This window comes from Monomorium pharaonis, chromosome 6, assembly GCF_013373865.1.
Source record: "Monomorium pharaonis isolate MP-MQ-018 chromosome 6, ASM1337386v2, whole genome shotgun sequence".
NCBI lineage: Eukaryota > Metazoa > Arthropoda > Insecta > Hymenoptera > Formicidae > Monomorium > Monomorium pharaonis.
The window spans coordinates 12,466,250-12,487,642 of NC_050472.1; the positions used below are offsets into that span (position 1 = coordinate 12,466,250).

General features: G+C 31.3%; 1 protein-coding gene across 11 annotated transcripts in view; it reads left to right on the forward strand.

The window, feature by feature from the left end:
- LOC105839056 (titin) overlaps window positions 1–8,915 on the forward strand; it is a 221,105-nt gene extending 212,190 nt beyond the window's left edge. For all 11 annotated transcript variants that reach the window (XM_036288720.1, XM_036288732.1, XM_036288726.1 and 8 more), the window contains 4 exons: window positions 6,896–7,000; window positions 7,094–7,291; window positions 7,368–7,673; window positions 7,841–8,915. In XM_036288720.1, coding sequence (XP_036144613.1) covers window positions 6,896–7,000; window positions 7,094–7,291; window positions 7,368–7,673; window positions 7,841–8,043 — 812 coding nt within the window. In that variant the 3' untranslated portion in view covers window positions 8,044–8,915. The remainder of the gene's footprint in view (window positions 1–6,895; window positions 7,001–7,093; window positions 7,292–7,367; window positions 7,674–7,840) is intronic.
- Window positions 8,916–21,393: the final 12,478 nt, after the last annotated feature.

Here is a 21,393-nt window from a genome sequence, read left to right on the forward strand (position 1 = left end):
TGATATTATGTAAAATTCTTCGTTAGAATTCAACAAACTGACGGCAAGTTGTTAACATGCATGCACAATTGCTGTCAATGTGATAAGTTTATTATTCCTCAATGCATGCACTTACAATTTCATAAACTCATGAAGTTTATTTGCCCTCCTGATGCTAACTTTGTTCCACGTTAAATTACAATGACAGCAAATTATGGGCAAGTTCACAACATACATGCAGTGCATTAATTTGCCCGATATGCTCAATCTCGCTTGGCTATCTGGGAATTTTTTGTTACAGATTTCAGTACAATTATTTTTCATGTATATAAATAATACATTATTAAAAGCACTATGCCTACTCGCGCAGCAACTGCCCTTCTCTTTTTCACCCGAGTGAGAAATAATGATTAAAAAGACGTCGATGTCGATTCGACATCATTTCTCACTGTGTCAATATTTATGACATAGTGACTGATTAACCCATTAATCATGGCTAGACCAACAGAAGAATCAAAAAATTAATTATTGGAACCTTCACTTTAGGCCAAAAGAACATTTTAGGCGTAAAAAAATGTTTTAATTTGTTTATAACAAAATTTGTTTGAACAAATTACGAAAATCGACTTTTTGAGAAAAATCTAATAACGATTTAATAGCCATTCGATTGTACAGGAAAAATTACATGGAAATCATGTATTACATTGTCAAAAATATTTTTTATTTGGCTGTAGTAATATTATAAACAATTTTTTGCTGTCTGTATGTGTTACTACCCAATCGCATTTCTATTATAAATTGTGATTGGAATTGTCTTTATGACTACAATTATGTAACTATGCAAGTTTATGGGTAAATTTTTATAAAATGGTCAATGTGATGTCATTTTGACGTCCAAATGACATCAAAAATTAATCAATATCGAGGGACTTGCCATCAAAATGACTTCGTTTTATTTGACCTCAAGTTGATATCAGTTTGACGTCATCTTGACTAATATGTGTTGCTTGGGTTAATTAACCAATCAGTGTCATTAAGTTCCAAATGTAACAATTGGTAAAAAAATGTAATTATTTTTTGTCGCATATTTAGGATGATGGAAATTATTATTAAATTTATATATACTTTGTAGATAAAATGGTGTGCACAATATTATGATTTATAACGCATTCTTAAGAATTCTATCTTTAGTGCACTCTTAATGTAAATCTTATTAAATTTAAAACGATCCATCTTCTCCCTCCGGGCTAGCGCAGGTTTCAGTCGAGAATCAGGGAGGGGAGACAAATCCAGAAACACGACGTCGTATTACAAAAATATAATTTTTAATAAATGTAGTCCTTTGTACAGATGCTGATATTGCGTACAATTCTGCGCGTTGCGGTGAATATTTTCCGCCTTGTTTTGATTCCGTTGAATCTCATGTGTTTTGACGTTTCGGCAAATGTGGTGTTTTCGGCTCAATTAGTTGATCGTGCGTGACATGCGTGGCGCGTGGGGAGCAGTGTCTTCTTTCTTCTCTCGACACGAGACTTAGTAGCGGTGCAGGAAGTCTCGCGTTCGCGAATTCGACTCGTTTCTTTTTCGACTATGCTTCAGTTTCAATGTTATGCTAGCCTTTCAACAGATTAGCTGCCTGTTTTTAGACATAATAATGCAATAGTATTTTTTTGATTTATGTAATACTTTAGCTTATTTCTTCCAGTATCACTGTACTAGATGATGGACTGAAATCTAAAATTAATGTCATTAATCCATTAAGTCCCAAGCGGAAAATTTTCTGTGACTTTCTTTAGTAGTATTTTATTCTATGAATCTAATCCTCAAGCAATTTTTAAACCAATTTTTCTTATATAAAATTTCCTGAATTTTTAATATCCGTTGTCAGAATTTCTAAAAAATGCGATCCGGACAATTGATGTTCATTTATTTGTGAAAAAAGCTGATTTCTTTATTGAAATTTTTTTAAAATCAATATTTACACACAGCAAACGGAAATATCTCTGAGAAGTGAAAATCTTGCGTCCATGGACCATAAACTTTCAAATGGACGTGTGAATATATTTCAATTAAAAATAGCAACATCCACTATGGCGGTTAGAAGAGGGAAAATCTATGAAATCTTCGATCTTTCCGTGTGTAAATATTTCTTTCAATCGCTTTATTATCCAAATTTTTAGAGGTTTTTAAAGGTTTTTGAGTTACTGATTGTGATTCTGTTATCAGACATGTCAAATTCAAGATGGCGGTCAAAAATGTTTGAAGTCAATCAAATTGATTGAAAATCATTATATGGGATTTTTGGGGTCGCTGATTACGAATATGACATCAGAATTGTTGAATTGAAAAATGTAGATCAAATATTGCAGTGTAGCCAGCAGAAAATTTCTAAAGCTGTGATAATTTTTATGTGTAAACATTCATGGAGTATTCTGATACTCATTTCTGTTTGGGAAAACTTTACTACATTCATACTGAAATCTTTCTACAAAATATGTTCATCATACGAAATAAAATGAATAAATCATAGTACGTTTTTTAATCGTCAAGAAATTGACGTTACTCAGTTCTCACCATTTCGAGATAAACGTAAAGAGAGAACCTTCAATTTTTTACTTTCTTCATTTTTTAGTTAAAAAAAATTTTTTTTTAGTTTTTGAATATACATATATCATATAGAATACAGAAAGTATAGAGAAAATAAATAAAGAAAATTGAATTTGTGGAATACAACTTATAACTCATCTGCGCCCATATGAGTCAAATAAATTTTAAAGTTGATAAAATTTGAGTAATTTTAACTATTTCATTTATGACAATAAATTCGCCGTTCACAAATCAACATTCTGATGCCAGATTTTACTTTTTATTCAAATTCAATATGTTTGCTTATTAAAAATGGAGAATTTATATTGTAAATTGAACAGAAAAACATTTCGTAAAATTTTTTTTTTCTGTGTGATTGCTGCTTTACGTTGATATTATTTCAATAATTAATTGAATAATCAAGAAACATTTAATTCTGATTACTGAGCGATAAAGTAATTGCCAAATTTTTAGGTCTAAATGCTAATTGATCAAATAATAAAAATTATCTTATTCTGATTATTTGTTAATCTAATAATCAAAGATTATATCGATATTGATTATTGATCAATCGATATTGATTATTGATCAATCGAGTAATCAAAAATTTTCGACTCTGATAATTGATTAACGAAATAATTAAATAATTTTCGTCTTTGATTATCGATTAATCAAATAATCAAATAATTTTCGTCTTTGATGACTGATTAATCAAGTGATTAAAAATTTGATTACTGATTAACCGAGTAATCAAATAATTTTCGTCTTTAATTACTGATTAATTAGGTAATCAAATAATTTGATTATAGATTCAATCTGTGATCAGATTTGATTACAAATCTGATCACAGATTTGTAATGAACGATCCAAAAAACATATGAAAGTATTATTCGATTGATACCAAAACATTTTTTATCAAACTATTTCTTTTTCTCGCGTAGAAAAAAAATTGCTCGAATTTTTTAGATTTAGAGCGCTATTTTGGTCAGTGCCATATTAAATTTTGAAAAACTCTGTCATTGGTCTTGACGTTTGGAGTTCATGGACGCAAGAAATTTATTTCCCAAGGTTGAGCTCAAGCAGTTTCAATGTAATATTGTCGATTGAAAAACATCTGTCAGTAGAAATTTACTTTTTTTCGAAAAAAATGTTTATAACAATTTTGGAATTGCTTTTTTGAAAAAAATGACGTCAAATTCTGAAAAAGCACGAAATTTTACATGAGAAAAACTTAGAGTAAAGTTTTTTGAAGAACTAGAACATGAATTCTTTGCGAAAAAGTCACCAAAAAATCGTCCGTTTAGACATTAACGGATAATGGGACATTAATGGGTTAATTCAACTTTTAACTTAATCTTTAGTGTGCATTTTTTAATTTTGTCCCTGTTTATAGATATAAGAACCAATATAATCCAGTCTTTTTTACTTGCACCTTAGGCTCTAAATTTTAGAGATATAAATCAATGCTTTAGACAGTTTAGACTCTAAAGCATTGAATCGCCCGATTTGTAGGCCGTGCGCGCGACACGAAGAATAATGGGGGCGGCGCTTGCTGAAATCGGCCGAGAAGTGCATTTCTTGCCGACCTCTGGTCTAAAGCATTGATTTAAATTCCTTTTTTTAAATAAAAAATTTAGACATCATGGAAAAAGGATATCCCAGAATGGGATAACCTATATAAATATTTCTGTTCAAAAGATATTCAGAAAGAAGTAAAAAACGGTCTTGCAAAATTGTAAAAAAAAAACGTTTCTTTTAAAACATTATTTTCTATCGTCTGTACCTGTTATTAGCAGGGACCCGGACCGCACCGAAACCGAAACCGATAACCGGTTCATAACCAGTTTTTTAGCCGGACCGAAACCGTAAACCACAACCGAATTCTGCTAAATTTACAGCACCGGAACCGTAACCGAAAACTATTAAATTTTTTTAGGTTTACGGTTTTTTTCGGTATATTTTTTCGGTTTTTTAAATTTACTTTTACATAATATTTTTATATTTTTAATTTAAATTTTTTGTCTTTTTTTATTATTATTTTTACTTAATAATACTTCGAGTCTAATTGAATATTACTGCTTATATCTAACTGGTTTTAATGTGACATCCTTGAACTGAGATTGCAATTATGAAATTGCAACAATCGTATGTGACATGAACATAGTGTTTTCTATTAAAACTTTTTTTAGTTTAGGATGTACTACAGCGTACCATATTAGTTTTATTACCACTGCATTTAGTCTCATTACTACATATTTGTATGTTTTTTTTATATAAAGTGTCCCGCATCAGATATGCAATATTTCATGGAAAGATAGACGGAATCAAGGTGAACATAAAAGTCTACTATAGTTTTTGAATATCTCCAATGATAGCCGAGATATCAATTTTTTTAATTGTACAAATGAGAGCACGCCGAGGAAAGCGCTGAGCCGCTCGAGTTGCCGCCGACAGCTACTGACTGACACAGTAGTGCTATAGCTTGAGCGACTCAGCGCGCTCTTATTTGTACAATTTGAAAAATTAATATCTCGGCTATCATTGGAGATATCCAAAAACTATAGTGCACTTTTATGTTCAGCTTGATCCCGTCTATCTTTTCATGAAGTATTGCATACCTGATGCGGGACACCCTATATATATTCTGGATATAAAAAATTATTGTACATATTTTGCTTATTACTCTTTATTTGCAACTTTTAGGATTTTTGTCTAACTACTCATACTTTTTTTGCCTTTTCCTCTTATTTTTTTTATTTAATCATCTTTTTTAGAAGCAATAGATTTATTGGTAGCACAATTTAAATTGATTCTTTTATTCATACGTAAATAATTTTTTATAAATTATTATTAAACATTATTAAATGTTATTAAATATTATAATATTTAATAATATATTAAATATTATAAATTATTAAATATAAATAGAAATTACGTAATAATTACTATTACATAATTACTTATTAAATAATATTAGAAGAACCGGAACCGTAACCGAAAAAAACCGAAAAAACCGTAATTAAACGGTTTTGGATTTTTGTATTTGCCAAGAAACCGAAACTGAAACCGGTTTTCAAATCTTTTTATTAAACTGTAACCTTAACCGAACCTTAATTTCATTCGGTCCGGGTCCCTGGTTATTAGTCTGCTTTAATTTTGTCTTTATCACCATAATTATTTTGTATTTTATTATAAAAAGAGTAAACTTACTTCGGCTAGTCCTTTCGATTTTTCTGATCATATTATATTGCTTTCCATTCCACACTGCCTGTGAAAACCTCTTCTTCATATTTTCAATTTTTATTTATCTAAAAATGTATTTTATTCTTCTTCGAAATTTTCTGTTATTTCTTTTCTTGAGACTCGTGATTCTGTCTGCTTATCCTCTCTTTGTCCTATTTCTGTGGCTCTCCATCCCCAACTTCTCTCGTCTTAATTTTTTTAATTTTTTTGTCTTTTAATTGTACTCAGTTTGTACCCGTTTGTAGTGTTTTCGGTTTTGTTTATATCAAAAAGGAATAAAAGTTACAAAAATTTAAAAATTTTCCAGCACTTAAATACGCAAGTCTATCAATGTCCATTTGATTAAGAATTGTTTGTATCAATGTGTACTGATCTCCTTCTCGTTCATACCCCACGAGGTTGAAAAAATTTGTGTTAGAAGTGCAGGTTTTTATCCCCGTAAAGGTACGAATAGGAACGATATAGCAATAACACCCATTTTTAGATTTCAAATAGTTTCAAAAAATGACAATCACCCTTAACACGAATTTTAATTTTACCATATTTCCATCCCCCTCCTTCCCCGGAGGCATGAACAAAAAAGAGAGCAACACAATCGAGTACAAATAATGCTTAATCGAATGAAATTTGATAGATTTGTGTATGTCAAAATCAGATGCTGGTAAATTTTTCTTGCAACTTTCACTTCTTTTTTTATACGAACGGAATGAAAAGCGATATAAAGCAGTATAAACCGAATACAATTGAATGCAGTTTGGAAAATTTCATCTTTTAATGTCGAGTGCTAAATTTGCACAGGTAAAATATTATTCTAGTTTTCGGTACTATTGCTTTATATTATATTCATACTGACTGTATTTTTACGTTTATTACTTTCATCATCATTTCTTTATTACTGTGTATTAACTTTTAACTTATCTGTGATAATAGTTCAGATCAGGGTTAAGTTTTCATATAACATGATATCTCGTCTATTGATTGTGCTATTTCTATTCTTGCATTTTGATGCATTTTGTAACATGTTTTTGTTTACAATATTTTTTTCTTTTATTGTCGTGCACAGTAATAAAATTTAAATTTTCTTTAGCACCACCTTCAAGCCCTTTAAATGTCCGAGCGACAAATGTAACAAGCAAAAGTGTCACTCTCAATTGGTCACCACCGACTACGACAGGAGGATCAGAATTGACAGGTAAAAATACACATGCAAATAAAACACAAACTTTTAAAAGATGAATTTGGAATACTGATTAAATTTTATTATTTTGTCTTGCGCGTGTTACAGGTTACGTAATTGAAAAAAGACCATTAATCGGAAAAGGTGCCCGATGGACAAAGGTTATTACTTTGGACGCTACGACACACCAATACTGTATAGAAAACCTAAAAGAAAGCGAATTTCTCTTTAGAATCTTTGCTGAAAACAGTTTAGGTCTTAGTATACCGACCAATTCCGAACCGATCACGTTAAAAACTCATGCCAGTAAGTTGACTTATATATTCTATTGCCAAACTATAAAGTGACTCAATAAAAATGTGCTTCTTAACTTACTTTGTAGTTGTTCCATCATCACCTACGGCTCCGTTAGAGATGAGACAAATAGCAGCGAATACAATGGTAATCGAATGGGGTAGGCCCGAATCAGATGGTGGTGCATCTCTGGAGGGTTATAAAATTGCTATCAGAGATACGAAGAAAACGATGTGGATGGAAGTAGGAAAAGTTGGCGCGGACATTCAAAAACTCAACATTAGAGATCTTCAAGAAAATCATGAATACCTTATAAGAATCTTTGCACGAAACGAAATCGGATTCAGCGACCATTTAGAATCAGAAGAACCTTTTAAAATTGTTCCGGTATCAGGTACGACTTGTTATAATCATATGTTTTATTTTCGTCTCTATTCTTTTCTTACCTACTTATTTTACTATTTGTAGAAAAATGTACTATCTTACATTTTTATCACTTTACTTATCTTTAAACAAACGAGATTACAAGTTCATCATTAAAATTGCCCTTTGTTGTTACAGAACTATCGTGTGTGGAACCAATTGCTGAGATTATGGATAAAGGTGAAACCGCATCAATCAGCTTTAGCACGGAAAACACTAGTTCATGGTTGCGAGAACATAATATGGACGCTGATATACATTCGTATGCGAAAGCGAGATTACTTAGAAAAGATGAGTACTTTTTCCGTATTTGGCACTATGCTAAAAAGCTGTTTGAATAAGTATACGTGTAAATTTCAACATTTAAATTGTAAATTGTCAGCGAATACAATTTGTAATAATCTTTGTTATTTCTGTATTCTTTCTTCTTTACGAGCATTACACATTCATACATCAAATCAATGTATATCAATTATTATCATTTCACATTTTATAAAATCGAATTTTGCGTAATGATTATACATACATACTGAAATTAATATCTTTTTTGTAAAATTAAATAGTATTTACCATGCCAATTTTAGGATAAAGTAATTTTTCTTTGATGCTTTTATCAGTGCTCTCGAAATGTGCATTGTATGATTGAATATTTGATTCTAGTTTCATCGTTTTGATTACCAATTACGCTTTCGCAGTTTCATAAAATTTTATTTTTTATCGTTAATGCATATTATTAAAGTTGTATTTATGTTTAAAATAGAAACGACAACAAAATGTTATACATCCTAAAAAATTCTCCGAAGTTTTCAAATACATCTATTATTGATGTATCTATTTATATAACTACGTAAGCGTTTTATTTGTATGACGAAACCAGAGCTTGCAATATTATTTTAGTATTTATTCTCCAAATATAATGTACATCGATTGATTTTTCTCATTACTATTATCCGTGATATATAATATTATTATAGGGTTAATTATATTATTAATTAGTTTTGTTTGTTAGTTAATTATATTATTAATATATTGTTAATAATATCGATACATTAAGAAAATGAAGAAATATCACGTGTACTTGGTAAGAGACAAAAAATATAGGTGCAATTAACAACTAATTACCAATAACACGTCGTATTTCTCATTATTAATAAATTATATATGTAATATTGTAAAATATTTTATTTATTAATTAAAACATTACGAATTCTCATTATTTTAATGTTTATTTAACATTTCTCTTATATTATTTACGCATTTAAAATGATTTTTTTAAATATCAAGAAACACAGCAGTATTTTGTAAGTAAACCCTTACGGAAAAAAACACTCTAATTTTGAGAGTTTACACTCAAAATTGAGTGTTAATACTCGATTTTGGGAGTTTACTCTCAAATTTAGGTGTATACGCTCAAATCTTGAGTATTTACACTAAAGATTGAGTGTTTATACTCGAACATTGACTGTATTGGGTGTACACCCAATTATTGAGTGTTCATACTAAAGTTTGGATTTAAATACTGAATATTTAAAAGTATACTCTCAACATTTGGATATAACACACAATAAATGAGTGTATACTTCCAACATAAAGTGTGAACACTGAAACGTTGGAGATGTACATTCAACATCTATCGGTTGAAGGTATACACTTAATATTGAATGTGTACTCTCAAACATTGGATTAGAAAATATTAAATGAAAACAAAAGCAAAAAAAGTTCAACGTTCAACCGAGATTAAAATTAATCTGCATTGGTAGAAATGGACATAAAACAAATATCTAAAATAAACATTCAATTAGAGTATTCAGCTGGCTTTAAGTATTAATTTGAGTATTACTTTCAACTTGGATGTTTGCCATCTAATTAAGTGTTAATTTCAGTGTTATTTTTAAATTTAGGATTAACATTGAAATTAACACTTAATTAGATGGCGAACATTCAAGTTAAGAGTAATAACACTCTAATTAAAAGTAAATTAAAGAGCGAACACTCAAGTTGAGTGTTTACCCCTTGTCCCAAATTACACTCAACTTGAGTATTTTTTTAAGTGTTATTTTTAGTGTTTTTTCCGTAAGGGAACATTCAACACGAGACCGTTCCATGTATTTATACGAAAATTATTACATCTTGAAATTAATTTGCCAATAAATGTTCAGTTACTGCAATTCTACCCTTACGAAAAAAACACTGAAAATAACACTTAAAAAAATACTCAAGTTGAGTATAATTTGGGACAAGGAGTAAACACTCAATTCAGTGTAAACACTCAACTTGAGTGTTCGCTCTTTAATTTACTTTTAATTAGAATGTTATTACTCTCAACTTGAATGTTCGCCATCTAATAGAGTGTTAATTCCAATGTTAATCCTAAATTTAAGAATAACACTGAAATTAACACTTAATTAGATGGCAAACATCCAAGTTGAAAGTAATACTCAAATTAATACTTAAAGCCTGCTAAACACTTTATAGTTGAATGTTTATTTTAGATATTCGTTTTATGTCCATTTTTACCAATGCAGATTAATTTTAATCTCGGTTGAACTTGCTTTTCTTGCTTTTATTGTTATTTAACATTTTCTAATTCAATGTTTGAGAGTGCACACTCAATATTAAGTGTATACCTTCAACCAATAGATGTTGAGTGTACATCCCCAACATTTCAGTGTTCACACTTTATGTTGGAAGTATACACTCATTTATTGAGTATCATATCCATATGTTAAGAGTATACTTTCAAATATTTAGTGTTTAAATCCAAACTTTGGTATGAACACTCAATCATTGGGTGTACACACTCAATGTTCGAGTATAAACACTAAATCTTTAGTGTAAATACTCAAGATTTGAGCGTATACACCTAAATTTCGGAGTAAACTCCCAAAATCGAGTATTAACACTCAATTTTGAGTGTAAACTCTCAAAATTAGAGTGTTTTTTCCGTAAGGGTAGTATTAAGACATATTATGATGCAAACAGTACAGATAGCAACAATACGGGCACCTTGATATCTTATAAGATATCAAGGTGCCCAAATTGTTGCTATCTGTACTGTTTGCATCATAATATGTCTTAATACTAGAATTGCAGTAATTGAACATTTATTGGCAAATTAATTTCAAGATGTAATAATTTTCGTATAAATACATGGAACGGTCTCGCGTTGAATGTTTACTTACAAAATACTGCTGTGTACTATAAAAAAAGAAATATATATAATCATACTATAGAAAAAGAAAGAAAATTAAAAAACCTTATTTTCCTTGGAACAGACAAAACCTATTGGAAACGTGGTGAATGAGTGTCCATTTGACAAATATAAACCTTGTAATGTCCAGAATTGTGGGGAAAACTTTTGACGCTAAAACAAAGATGCAATTTATAAAAAATATAATAAGTTTACAGAAAAGTTTCTATGATATGTGCAATACGTATTTCCACTATTGTTTTAAAAAAACTTTTATTTCTAGCGCAAGAATTCTATTTATAATAATAAATTTTATTCTCTTCGGCATCTCATGACCAAGAAGAGAATCCTACGTAAAATATAATATAATCTTATCTAAACATTTTTCTCGCACTATCTTCCTATCATCACTTTGTTTACAGTCTTCTTTCTTTCAACCTATAACTATACATCCTTTATAACTCTTCTCCCTTACTTTAGTTACTAATCTTTCTACAAAAACCTTTTTCTTTTTTCTTCCTCCACTCTTTTCCTAAACATTCCTTTCGCCTTTCTCTACTAAAAATTATTTCTATAAATCCATTAATCCTAGATTCCGTTAGTTGCTCTTTTTCTTTTCTTTTCCTAGCATGTTTCTCATGACATAACATATTCTATTGTATCATTCTAATCACAAACCCTACCTATATTACAATCTAATCAAATCTCTTTCTCTGTTTACAATCTTCTTATTACTTATACCATATTCGTCTAACCTTTTTGTTTAAGCCTTTCCCTTTACGTTCTATTACCTCTACATCTCCTTTCGTGACCTTATTCTTTCTTAACCTAATTATACATCTCCTGTTCTTCTATTCTGCGTGTACCTATCTAATTTTGCTATCTACAAGCTGAAAACCAAAGGATTCATCTTACAGCCCCCGTCTTGCTCCCTTTGTCGTACTGTAGACTTCTGGCAGTAGCCTTACTGTCACCCTCGTGTCCTTGTACCTTCTTTCAATCTTCCATTTGTCTGGCTTCACTCTTCCTAATTCCTCTAATATACAACTTGAATTTTTCTTTTCTTACGTTATCGTGAGCTGCTTTCTAATCTATCCATAAAGAAGATGAAAAACCCTTTACTTCTCTCTCCCTCTCTGCACAGTATGGATCAAAATAAATGATGACCATTCCTTTACCATAATATTTCCTCTTGTTTCTTCTCTCTCTTACAACTCTGTTCCATCCAATAATTTCACCAAGTAGACTTTCCATCTTTCTTATCGATGTTGTTTCTTATTTGCTCTTTTCCTCCTCTTTCCCTAATTATGTATTTCACAATTCCATTACCTTTTCAGACTTCAAAATCTAGACCTCAAAATCTTTATTGTTGCTTTTTGAATTGTCTCCTATAATTTTCTTTAGAATTCTGTTCTTTATTTATTTGCCTTTTCCGCTTTTTTTCGTGTACGCTCTGCTTCGTCGACCTCTCCTATTCTTGATCTTCTTTCTACAGTCCTTTCCTCCTCCTCTTCTTTCGGCTTTTCAATTTCATCGCCTATCGGCTACGATCTGAGTCCACTCTTTCTACTACTCTGAAATCCTTAATTTCATACAAACAATTTCATTTATTATTACATATTACATTTATTATCTTACATATTCTATAGTTTCTATACTACATTACTTCTCTTTCTTATCTACGTATATTCTCGTCCTCTCTTTCTCGCTTAATTATCTCCCTAAATTCTATGAACATAACTTCTGCTCACTTCTGTATTCTCCTATTTTTCTCTTCCGTTTTCTTTAACTCGCCTTTCTACCTTACTTAATATTCCGTTATGCGCATTTTTTTAACCTTTTCTACCCCCCTTTACCTCTTTTTCTTCTCTCCAATCTCTATACATTTTCCTGCGCTTGCCTATGCATTCTAACTCCCTACCCGCGATCTTTCTGCCTATCTTTCCTTTCTTCCTGTTTCTATCGCGTTCCCTTAAATTCCCCAGCAACTTTACTCTCCTCTCTTCCCATTTACTTATATTTTTTCATTCTAAATCTCTAAATACCTACTTAGCTCTATCCTATCCGCACACTATTACCGCCGCACGACCATACGCTCTCACACCTCCTAACCAAGTCTTGTAAAATAGTACAGTTGTGTAACAAATATGGAATTTCTACTCGCGCGTGTAACTTTCCTGCTACACTGGATGACCTCCTTTTGGACACGTAACGATTGGACACATACGATTGGACACAGCTCGATTGGACACCGCACGATTGGACACAGCACAATTGGACATCGCACGATTGAACACCGCACGATTAGACACCGCATTATTGGACACCGCACGATTGGACACCGCATTACGGGGACACCGCACAGTCTTCTAGTGAAAAACATTTATATATCATATGACAAATTATTTAACCTTAGAAACATCTAACAGAAAAAAGCATCGATCCACCAGAAAAAAAAGTAAATTTCAAACGTCTTCAAAACGTTGGAGCATCTCGTTTTGCGTGGAAAGTCGCAAACCCATGTAGTGTAGAGAATGCTTTGCACACACACACACACGCGCGCGCGCGCAGGGGGGGCAAGGGGTGCCTTTGGCCCCCTTCTGCACCTCCCGTCCAAGTCGCCAACCCATGTACATTGTATTAGAAATCAACTAAAACATACGTGGCCATTTCGAACGTGGCCATTTCGAACGTGGCCATTTTGAACGTGGCCATTTCGAACATGGCCGTTTCGAACGTGGCCGTTTCGAACATGGGCAAATTGAACTCCGTGCAATATTTCCCGTGGCCGTTTCAAACATGGCCATTTCTAACGTGGCCATTTCGAACGTAGTCAAATTTACGCGTGACCATTTCAAACGTAGCTATTTTGAACGCTCCCTACATTAAGTCATATAATATTTGTTTTAATTAAAATAAAAAATAGAACAAGTTAATTAACATAAAAGGCTTTTTACTTTTTGATAAAAATTTTCTTTAAAAAACTAAAGATAAAACTTTGTATACATTTTTCGAAACTTGTTCGCGTTTTTTTAATTCAAAGAAGCAATAACCCAAAAATAAATAAAAGTAACTTCTTTCCAGCAAAATGTATAAAAAACCCTTAATGATAGAAATGATTAAAGAAATTTTTTATTATAAATTATAAGCATATAATAACATTTTTATTATTATATTATTTTTTAAGCATTTTTGTCATTAAGTTTTAGATATTTTTAAGATAAGCCATTCTTTCTTCATACCTTTTGTGTTCTGCTTTTTTCTTTCGTATTTTAAGTTTTAAAGATTTTTCCAAATAATCTTCTACGATGGTATTAGGTTTTCGTTTTTTCATTTTTGTAAATAAAACAGATAATGACAACATGAATAATTATTTAAAAAAAACTACTCAACAGTTAAATACAATAGTATAATATAATACGAATTGTAATTAAAAAATTGAAATCAATGCAGATATTTTTATATCATTTCTTACAGATTTTATAATTATTTAATTATTTAATAACTTATTATGTAATTAAAAACAATATGTAATTAAAAAGTTAAAATATACAATTATTATAATATCTTATAATTAAGCACCTGATTTTCCCGGATTATCATTATTATCATTTGCATCGTTATTATCAGTCGTTATACTACTCCCAGCTGTCGCTATTGGTTCAACTCAAATCCCAAATATCTTATGCATCTATCGGAAAAATTGTCTTTGCTTGTAGAATATTTAACAATAACAAATTTTAAGTTAAAAGTTACATTAATAAATTTTCATAGCAAAAAAGCTGTTTACTCCAATTTAAACTAAATATAATTACATTTAATATAAATTGTATTACTACTAAATAATAATATGCAACTTCATAATATTCCCAATTCCTCCTGTTGTTTCCTGATTTCTTATTATGATCGGTAATAACTTTGTATGTTCGTTTCAGACATTGAAATTTTGTTGAACATTTTATTGCAAATATCTGCTATCCTAATTCTGCCATTTTTTTAATAAACTAGACACTACAGACGCGCGCTTCGCGCGCGCTACTTAACTTTTTATTCTTTACCCTTTAAAAATTACAACAATAAATGTATAGATAATATTTATACAAATTTGACAGCTGTCAAAATTCAATTGCAATGACAGCTACTCTTACAACACGAAGTAAGCGCAGCGAGAGAACCAATCGGCATCGCGGAAAAGCGACAACAATAAACTTCGAGAAATGCGAGCAATCGACTTTACATGCCTTTTTTAAATAGGACTAGAACATGCACGCGCTTCGCGCGCGCCAACTGTTATTTTTTTATTTGTTATTATACTCTGCATAATAAAATTACTACCGCATATAATATATACACAACTTGTTTATTTCTTGTACTTCTCAAACTTTGGAAGGGGGTTACATGGCATGATTACATATTTACATAGAATTTTTAACAACTATTTACGCTCATTTCTCGTCTCTAATACATTTTTCATTCATTTTGTATCTATATCAATCTCTGATAACATTTTACTAATGGAGAAATTTTGTTAGCATTTCTGTAAATAATTTTTATACGGTTGTAAAATTCATCGTTTTAAGATAGATTTTCCAGAGAAATAACCATCAAATCGACATCAATTTGATTTAATCAATGGAATTTATATCAATTCTCTCTTAATTTGATATCAATTTAATGGGTTATTTTTCACCGAGTTATGCGTGTTACTGTGAAATTAGCACCGCAAGTTTTCATAAGAGTTCTACTTGCACCCCAAATAGTTCTAGAGTTTCTGATAAATTTCAGAAATAGTTCCGTTGATTTAGTTAAAAAAAATGAAATTTAAAAAAATGAGGTGCTAACTTCCCGTGGCACCTCATTAATAAAAATTGAACGTTTTAACAGCAGTTCTACTTGCACCCGCAATAGTTCTAGAGTTCCTGATAGATTTTAACAATAGTTCTGTACATTAAATATATTTAAGCAATTTTTTAATTTGGCTGTTGGCACCGCACTACAAGAGTAAAGTACCACTGTCTGGCGAGTTCCAGCCAACTTTATGGCATTTTCTAACAATTCTGCAATAATGTTCCAAAGCTTTTTGTAGGTTTCGTCGACAGTTCCGGTCTTTAAGCATTTTTAAACAATTTTTTTATTAGACAGCTGGCACCGTATTAAAAGAGTAAACTACCTTTTTATAGCGAGTTCCAGACGAGTACATAGTATTCTCCATAGCAATATATTTCTACAATAGTTCCAAAGCTTTTTGCAAGTTTCGTCCACAGTTCAGGCCTTTATGCATTTTTAAACAATTTTTTATTTGATTCTGGCTCGCACTATTAGATATGAATACTACGTTATTGTATTTAAACTTCAGCCAATTTTATGGTATCTAATATGTATGTGTTAGTAATGTAATTGACATTTTTTAAATTTTAGAGTTGGGTTAGTTAATCTATTTTTTTAACTAACAAGGGAACCTCGCGAACCCGAAAATTCTGATTTTAATGAAACTTGGCATAAATGTAGAGGGGGTAAATACATGAATTTAGGAATTTTTAGTTGGTGCTTATAAACGGTTTGAAGGGGTGAAACCACTTTTCAAAGTCGAGACATTTTTGCGTTTTTTTCCATATATCTCGCAAACTAAACAAAATATAAAAAAATGTTTCATACAAAAGTCTTACAGTATAAATATTTCTATTTAACTGTGCTATTTATTTTTTCAGAAAAATATGTAACGACCTGCCTTTCGCGCGGATTAGCTCGCCGGGAAAATGGAAAGACAAAGGTCCGAGATAATAGACAACGTGAATTTATATATATAATAGATAGATATATTCCAGTATATACAATATTTACAAGGTGTCTCGTGTGTACGAGCACGCGCCGATCAGGTGCACTCGTGCGAGTCGTGCGCGGTGTTTGGACGGTGGGCACGGAGTTCGCGGAGAGACGGCGGCGGGCGCCCGGTGGTGGGGTTTTTCGGAATCGGTGAGCGCGAAGATCTTAACGCGGTACGGTACGTGGTCGTGGATCGTACGTTTTCATGGGGCGGTGATGGATCGCTTGGATCTAGATCCGAGAGCGCTCGGAGGAGACCAAGAACTCTTGACCCCCTTGTTTGCCTAGATCATTGCGGCTAGGAGCGCAACGGGCCAGTGGCCGAGAGATCTCGGCAAAGACGGAGAACGCTCCACTCTTGGTGCACTGGCCCTAGGAGACGGAAAAGATTTCGATCAGAGCCGGAGAACACTCGGCTAAAACGGAGAACTCTCCACTCTACTTTCTGATCGCAAGGTTTAGGAGGCTTCTTATCCTGTCGTGTCTTACGGAGATTGCTTCAGGAGAAGAAGTGTCTTGCCTCCACCGCGGACGGCCTTTTATACCCGTCCGGGTGGAGGGTCGGCAGTTCTCGGGAGTCTTCGGTCTCCCTCGTACTCGATCTCCGATGGTCGGGAGATCGGTGGGGAATCGCGCGACTTGCGGAGGTACTTTTCGCCTCGACGCGATGTGCTATTTTTATGACGGGCCGCTGCCCGTGTCGTGGCCCGACGGATGTTCGGTCGGGCCGTACGCGGTCGCTGGTCGCCGGTGGGCGGGGTTCGTTACAAATATATTTTTCAAAGAAAGTTTTTTTTTAATTTTTTTTTTAATAATAAATAGCACAGTTAAATAGAGATATTTATACTGTAACACTTTTGTATGAAACATTTTTTTATATTTTGTTTAGTTTGCGAGATATATCGAGAAAACGCAAAAATGTCTCATCTTTGAAGGGTGGTTTCACCCCTTTAAACTGTTTATAAGCACCAACTAAAAATTTCTAAATTCATGTATTTACCCCCTCTACATTTATGCCAAGTTTCATTAAAATCAAAATTTTCGAATTTGCGAGGTTCCCTTGTAAGTTAATGAAATTTAATTGATTATGAAATTAATTCTATTATGTTAAAAGTTACGTAAATATATACTAATTCTATTAAATTTACGTTAAGATTAATTTGTTTCTAGTTAAAATAAAAGTTAATTTTGAGAAACTTTTTTATATTAAATTAAAATATGATTTGTTTAAGTTAAATTACCAACATAATTACAGTATTGATCGTCAAATATATTTAATTTTAATATAATATTTTATTTGTAAATTAATTTACAATGTCGCTCTATTGTTAACCAGTAATTCATGACATGTATAAATACTTATCGTGAGAGGTTTAGAAAGAGGTTACGTATAAATACAATTGTTTGTCAAACGAACTGTCGACGAAACCTGCAAAAAGCTTTGGAACTATTGCAGAACTATTGAAAAATACTATGTACTCGTCTGGAACTTGCTATAAAATGGTAGTTTACTCTTGTAGTGCTGTGCCAGCCGTCTAATAAAAAAATTATTAAAAAATGCTTAAAGACGGAAACTGTCGACGAAATCTACAAAAGCTTTGGAATTATTGCAGAACTGTTAAAAAAGGCCATAAAGTTGGCCGAAATTCGCTAGACAGGGGTACTTTACTCTGAGTGAGTCCCAGATGCGCACAGTAATAAACGGACACAGCAAGCTGAGTGAAACGGACACAGTAACAAACGGACACAGACCAAACGGACACAGTAATAAACGGACACAGTGCAAAACGGACACAGTAACAAACGGACACAATGCGAAACGGACACAGTAACAAACGGACACAGACCAAATGCGCACAGAGCGAAACGGACACAGACCAAATGCGCACAGAGCGAAACAGACACAGTGCGAAACGGACACAGACCAAATGCGCACACTGCACATGCGCACAGACCAAATGCATACACGGAAAGTCGCAAACCCATGTGATGCAGTGAATGCTTTGCACGCACACACACACACACGCACGGGGGGTGCAAGGCGGGCCTTTGGCCCCCCTCCCGCACCCACCCCCTCCAAGTCGCTAACCTATGTGGACTTTACTCTGCTTGCAATGTACATGGATTGCATTTGGTCCGTGCGCACGTGCAGTGTACGCATGTCCAGTGTGCGCATTTGGTCCGTGTGCATTTGGTCCGTGCGCATTTGGTCTGTGTCCGTTTCGCTCTGTGCGCATTTGGTCCGTGTCCGTTTGTTACTGTGTCCGTTTCGCTCTGTGCGCATTTGGTCTGTGTCCGTTTGTTACTGTGTCCGTTTGTTACTGTGTCCGTTTATTACTGTGTCCGTTTGGTCTGTGTCCGTTTGTTACTGTGTCCGTTTCACTCAGCCTGCTGTGTCCGTTTATTACTGTGCGCATCTGAGACGCTCCCTTTACTCTTGTGGTGCGGTGCCAACAGCCAAATTAAAAGATTGTTTAAATATATTTAATGTACAGAACTATTGCTAAAATTTATCGGGAACTTTAGAACTATTACGGGTGCAAGTAGAACACTACAGATGCTGTTAAAACGTTCAATTTTTATTAATGAGGTGCCAGGAAAAATAGCACCTCATTTTTTTAATTTCATTTTTTTTAACTAAATCAACTAAATCTATTTCTGAAACTTATCAGGACCTCTAGAACTATTTGGGATGCAAGTAGAACTGTCATGAAAACTTGCGGTGCCAACTTCACAGTGACCGACACAGTGGGTCGTGCTATAGCTAAAGCGGCTCAGCGCTTCTTTTAGTGCGCTCTCTTTCGTACAAATTGAAAAATTCGCATTTCGTTTATCCATTGTAGATATCCAAAAACTATAATTTTATAAGACTTTTGTTCACCTTCATTTTACTGTTTTTTTAAATTTTATTTTCTTTATATTAAATAATTTTCCTTATCTTTTTGTGCATATAAATATTTAGTACAAAATATCATGTTTTTTGGTTAAAAAAAAACAGTTATGTAATCTTTTTATATAAATAGATCCTTTTTATTATTTTGTGCATAATATTATTAACATAAAACTACTTTTTCTATTTTTTTTTAGATCTTTACTGTCTTTTAATTTTTTTTTCCTTACATAATAAATAAATTCCTTCATTATTTTGTGCAAAAAAGTATTGAGATAAAGTAATCAAAAAGTAAATATTTTACAAAATATTTTATAGCTTAGTTTTTTGTATAATAAGAAATATTTTGGAACATACAAATTACAAAATATTTTCTAAAATATGCATTTTTTATCATTTTATTTTAATAATTCATATTATGCACAAAATAGGAAAGAAATCAATTGATATAAGAAAACCACATAGCTGTTTTTACAAAAAACTATGACATTTTGTGCATATAAATATTTGTTGAAATATTACGTTTTTTTTGTAAAAACAGTTATGTGGTCTTTTTATGCCAATAGATTCTTCTGATTATTTTATGTATAATATCATTAGAGTAAAACGATAAAAAATGAATATTTTACGAAATATTTTATAATTTTTATAAAACATTTCTTGTTATTCAAAAAACTAAACTATAAAATATTTCGTAAAATATTCGTTTTTTATTATTTTATTGTAATAATATTATGTATAAAACAATAAGAACAATCTATTTTTATAAAAAGACCACATAACTGTTTTTTATAAAAAAGTATGATATTCTAACAAATATTTATATGCACAAAATGTCATGGTTTTTTATTCTTTTTCTTATTTTGTGCATATTATTAAAATAAAATGATAAAAAATAAATATTTTACAAAATATTTCATAATTTATTTATAAAATTTTCTCTATTATACAGAAAACGATGTTTTTTTTTAAATATATAAATGGAGAAAGAGAGAGAGAAAGAGAAAGGGAGAAAAAGAAGAAAAACGAATATAAAACCAGGTAATGATGTCAAAAATATACATAGTTATTTTTTAAAAATCATATTTATATAAAAAACATAATTATTAATATCATGTTTTTTGTAAAAACAGTTTTGTGATTTTTTGTATTAATTGATTTTTTTTCTTATTTTATGCATAATATTATTAAAATAAAATGAATATTTTACAAAATATTTAATAGTTTTTTCATAGTTTTTTTTTGCATAACAGAAAATATTTCATACAAATTATAAAGTGTTTTGTAAAATATTTATTCTTTATCATTTTATTTTAATAATATTATGCACAAAATAAGAGAAAGGATCAATTGGTATAAAAAACCACATAACTGTTTTTACAAAAAAACATAATATTATGTAATATTTATATGCACAAAACATCATGGTTTTTTTCTTGTTAGAACACTTACATGGTTTTCTTATACCAATTGATTCTTTCTCTTATTTTGTGCACATTATTAAAATAAAATCATAAAAAATGAACATTTTACAAAATATTTCATAGTTTCATTTTTTGCAAAAAAAACATTTTATATAAATTATTAAGTATTTCGTAAAATATTTATTTTTCATCATTTTATTTTAATATTATAAAAAAACCACATAACTGTTTTTACAAAAAAACATGATGTGTATTAAGTATTATATTATGAATATATTTTTTATATAAATGACTTTTTTGTAAAAACAGCTATGCATTTTTTATATCATTACCTGATTTTGTATTTGTTTTTCTTTTTTCTTTC